The 3,652-nt window shown below is 40.0% G+C and overlaps 2 protein-coding genes and 1 non-coding gene across 3 annotated transcripts in view; all 3 read left to right on the top strand.

Moving 5' to 3' along the window:
• LOC104765026 overlaps positions 1 to 2,907 on the top strand; it is an 8,856-nt gene extending 5,949 nt beyond the window's left edge. Inside the window, exons 6-11 of the mRNA XM_010488680.2 lie at positions 17 to 292; positions 415 to 1,032; positions 1,219 to 1,679; positions 1,772 to 1,832; positions 1,944 to 2,012; positions 2,134 to 2,907. Coding sequence (XP_010486982.1) covers positions 17 to 292; positions 415 to 1,032; positions 1,219 to 1,679; positions 1,772 to 1,832; positions 1,944 to 2,012; positions 2,134 to 2,208 — 1,560 coding nt within the window. The 3' untranslated portion in view covers positions 2,209 to 2,907. The remainder of the gene's footprint in view (positions 1 to 16; positions 293 to 414; positions 1,033 to 1,218; positions 1,680 to 1,771; positions 1,833 to 1,943; positions 2,013 to 2,133) is intronic.
• LOC104765025 (dolichyl-diphosphooligosaccharide--protein glycosyltransferase subunit 4A-like) overlaps positions 3,179 to 3,652 on the top strand; it is a 1,507-nt gene continuing 1,033 nt past the window's right edge. The window contains exon 1 of the mRNA XM_010488679.2: positions 3,179 to 3,301. The gene's annotated coding sequence lies outside the window, so the exon portion shown is untranslated. The remainder of the gene's footprint in view (positions 3,302 to 3,652) is intronic.
• Positions 3,560 to 3,632, top strand: TRNAR-CCG. The gene has a single exon. It is a non-coding gene; the product is annotated as a tRNA-Arg (tRNA).

Here is a 3,652-nt window from a genome sequence, read left to right as displayed (position 1 = left end):
CATTTTATTGGTACAGTACTCTTTGGCAACCACTAGAGAAGAAAGAAGAAATCTCTACTCGGTTTTATTTGACTATGTCCTGCATCAAATTAATGAGGCATGTTCAGCTGCTGGTCTTTCTGAGTACACTGACGATGAGATTCAACCTTTGGCTGTTCGGCTTGCTCTAGCTGATGCTCCTGAAGCTTTTTACATTTCTGTTAAGCTTGGTGTTGAAGGCATAGGGGAAATCCTGCGAAGATCGATTGCTGCAGCATTGTCTGGGTTCAACAACAGCGAACGACTAAACCAGGTAGGTTTGTTCTTGTAGAATATGTTGCAAAATGGTCTTCTGAGGATCTGGCAAAGACTCTTATATTGAATTGTTTGCCAGTCAAAGCTCTTTTCTAACTCTTCAATTTTTTATTCTTGCAGCTTTTGGCAAATATAACAGAAAAGTTCGACACGATAATAGGTTCATTTACTCACTTGGACAAAGAGTTCCTGCATCTCAAACAGATAACCAAATCTTCCAAGTTCATGGAAAGCATTCAAGATTTAAGAAATGATTTAAGTATGTCAGTGAATCTAGCTTGGGCTACTCTGCACTCTCTTCTTCATTCAGAAAGGACTACATACCGTCAAAATGGATATATCTGGTTGGGGGATCTTCTGATTGCGGAAATTAGTGAAGAGAGCAGTGGAAGTATATGGCTGAGCATAAAAGATCTGCAACAAAAGATTGCCCATTGTGGTACCTCAGACTCTCTGGTTACTTCTGATGTACCTGTTTCCATTCATCTTCTATGTGGACTCTTAAAGTCAAGGAACAGTGTTATCAGATGGGGTTTCCTATTCATTCTGGAGAGGCTTCTTATGCGTTCCAAGTTCTTACTAGATGAGAATGAGACTCAACGATCAACTGGTGGAGTTACTACTCAGGATCATAAAGACAAACGCCTAGAGAAAGCAAATGCTGTTATAGACATAATGAGCAGTGCTTTGTCTTTGATGGCACAAATAAATGAAACTGACCGCATTAATATCTTAAAGGTACATCTTTTAGAATCCTTTTGTTTGTTAAATTTCCTTCCACTCCAAAAATTGCTGATATTTGTAGTAAATGCTGCTTCTATATTTCGAATAACTGGCAAAGATGATAACTCTGTGTATTTCTCTTATTGGAATTTTCACCTCATTAATTTCACTCTGTGTCTTTTCTCTGTTATTTCCAAGCAGATGTGTGACATTCTTTTCTCGCAATTGTGCTTGAAAGTTTTGTCTACTGACGATGATGCAGTCCCCAGTTCTGCTGATAGAAACAGTAAATTTGAAACTTCTCATCGTAACAGCTATAAAGAAAGTATAGATGAAGCTGACACCAGGCCTCGGTACAACAATGTCTCTGTTTCAACGTGCGAGACGGCTTCAATGGCAGCGATGCTTCTTCGTGGACAGGCAATCGTTCCTATGCAACTGGTTGCGCGTGTTCCAGCAGCTTTGTTTTATTGGCCGTTGATTCAACTAGCAGGTGCGGCAACTGACAACATTGCACTTGGTGTCGCCGTTGGAAGCAAAGGAAGAGGAAATATTCCAGGGGCAACCTCTGATATTCGAGCCACCCTGCTATTACTTCTGATTGGTAAATGCACCGCTGATACAATTGCTTTTCAAGAAGTTGGCGGAGAGGAGTTCTTTAGGTAATTGATTGACTATTCCATACTTCCAAACCCAAATAATTTATCTGGGAACATGTTTCATGGCATTTACAAACTTGTGTCTTTCTATGCAGGGAACTCCTGGATGATACTGACTCAAGGGTGGCATATTACTCTTCGGCATTTCTTCTGAAGGCAAGAGGATTTCTCACATTCACCATTTTGATTTTGGAAAGACATACCTTGTAAGAAAGATACGTTTCCAAATATATTTTTGGCTCACCGGTTAAAATTTGGATTTTTCAGAGGATGATGACGGAGGAACCAGAGAAGTACCAAAACATGCTTCAGAAGCTTGTCTTTAAGGCTCAACAGGTGACTCTCTCGTAATAAGTCAATATATAGAGTCGTAGAGCCTCAAATATTAATTTGAACTTGTCCTTTGTATTGTGCATATATGGTAAGAAGCCGCACTGAACTATTCTTGTTTGTGCAGAGCAATAATGAGAAACTGCTGGAGAATCCATACCTGCAGATGTGTGGTATACTTCAGCTATCAAACGAGCTCTGAACTTGCGGCTCGCATTAGCCTTCAGTTTCTTACATATGGCTTCTGTAAGTTCCTCGGTTTTGGATAATCTAAGTGAGTTACTTTACCACCACCCTAACTATCCACTTCCTGCGGTGAAAGAAGAGAAATTATTGAAAGTAAAGGACAATCTGTAGATACTGGACTCGTCGGTCAAAGTAGCAGGGGAATCTGGAAGTGAATTCACTTCAGATATGGTTCCATGTGTGACAGAGTTTTGTGAGTTTATCTGGCATCACTTAGGTTATCTTGCACTGTCTGGTATCTAATCTTTCCCAAAGTGTTGGTTGAGATCTGAAGGTTCTGAAGAAAGGTGTTGATAGTAAAAGAGTTGGCTGAACAGGTCAAGAGGAATGTGATATAATTCATCCGCTTTCTCCTTTTTCTGTGGGAATGGCGCGATTTTAAGGAACTTACAGACACTAAGCGTCTGATCATTTTTTGGGCTAACAAACTGAAGCTTTTTTTTTTCTTCTCTTATGCTCTGTGTGTAAAACAAAACATGAACAGAGGCTGGAGCTCCAGAAATTTTAATTTTCTTGGAGCTCTGCTTTCGTACAGTCAGGAACAAAACTAATTAGGGTTTGTGTTGTGTAGAGAATCAGAGATAGAGAGGCTTTTGCCTTTTGGGTGTCGAATGTTTTGCATTTAAAATGGTTATGTGAAAAGTTGTGAGCCTAACCGGTGCCTTTGTAATCTAAAAAAAGAATATCTAATTTCTTGTCCATTTTGGCTGCCGCTATTTGATCTGAGAAGACGAGAAGGGCCGTTGAAGTTACAGTTGTTAAAAGTCAAAACGTAGAAGTGAAAAGCAGAACTCTGAAAAACCAAAGAGTTACGTAAGTGAACGATAAAAAATCAGGAGTAATAACATATCGTACCAATTTGATCCACGTGTAAACGACGTCGTTAGAAAGTAATTAAGAACAGTATTGGGCCAAGCAAGCTTGTTAAATAAAAAAACCTCAGAGATCGATCGAGAAACCCAGAGATCCAAATTTCTGTCGTGTAAATCGCATTTGTGTCTCTGGAGATCTCGTCCGACCTTTCCCACCGATTCCGTGCTGATAAAACGGTATGTCTCGCTCAATTTTAAATTTCTACGCATATCTCTTCTTTGTTAGATCTGATCCAACAATTGTGTGTGTTCGAGAGTTTTGATCTGGTCAGTCTCTGTCTTAGTTGTGTTGTGTGTTAAGAGTTTGTTTCTGTGGCGGCCATTGTTCATTTGAATCCCGTATCTGTCGACGAGAGAAAGGTGCCAAAATCTCTGGCCGGATTGTGTCACGTTTTAGGTTTTAGATGCTTGAATTCTCAGCTTCTTCTCCAATGTGATCCCATAGCGGAGTGGATATCGCGTTAGACTCCGAATCTAAAGGTCGTGGGTTCGATTCCCACTGGGATCATCCTTTTTTTGTTTTTTGTG

The sequence above is a fragment of the Camelina sativa genome, chromosome 19, assembly GCF_000633955.1.
Source record: "Camelina sativa cultivar DH55 chromosome 19, Cs, whole genome shotgun sequence".
Lineage (NCBI taxonomy): Eukaryota > Viridiplantae > Streptophyta > Magnoliopsida > Brassicales > Brassicaceae > Camelina > Camelina sativa.
The sequence above is the reverse complement of the archived record's forward strand: the minus strand, read 5'-3'. Positions and strand labels throughout refer to the sequence as shown.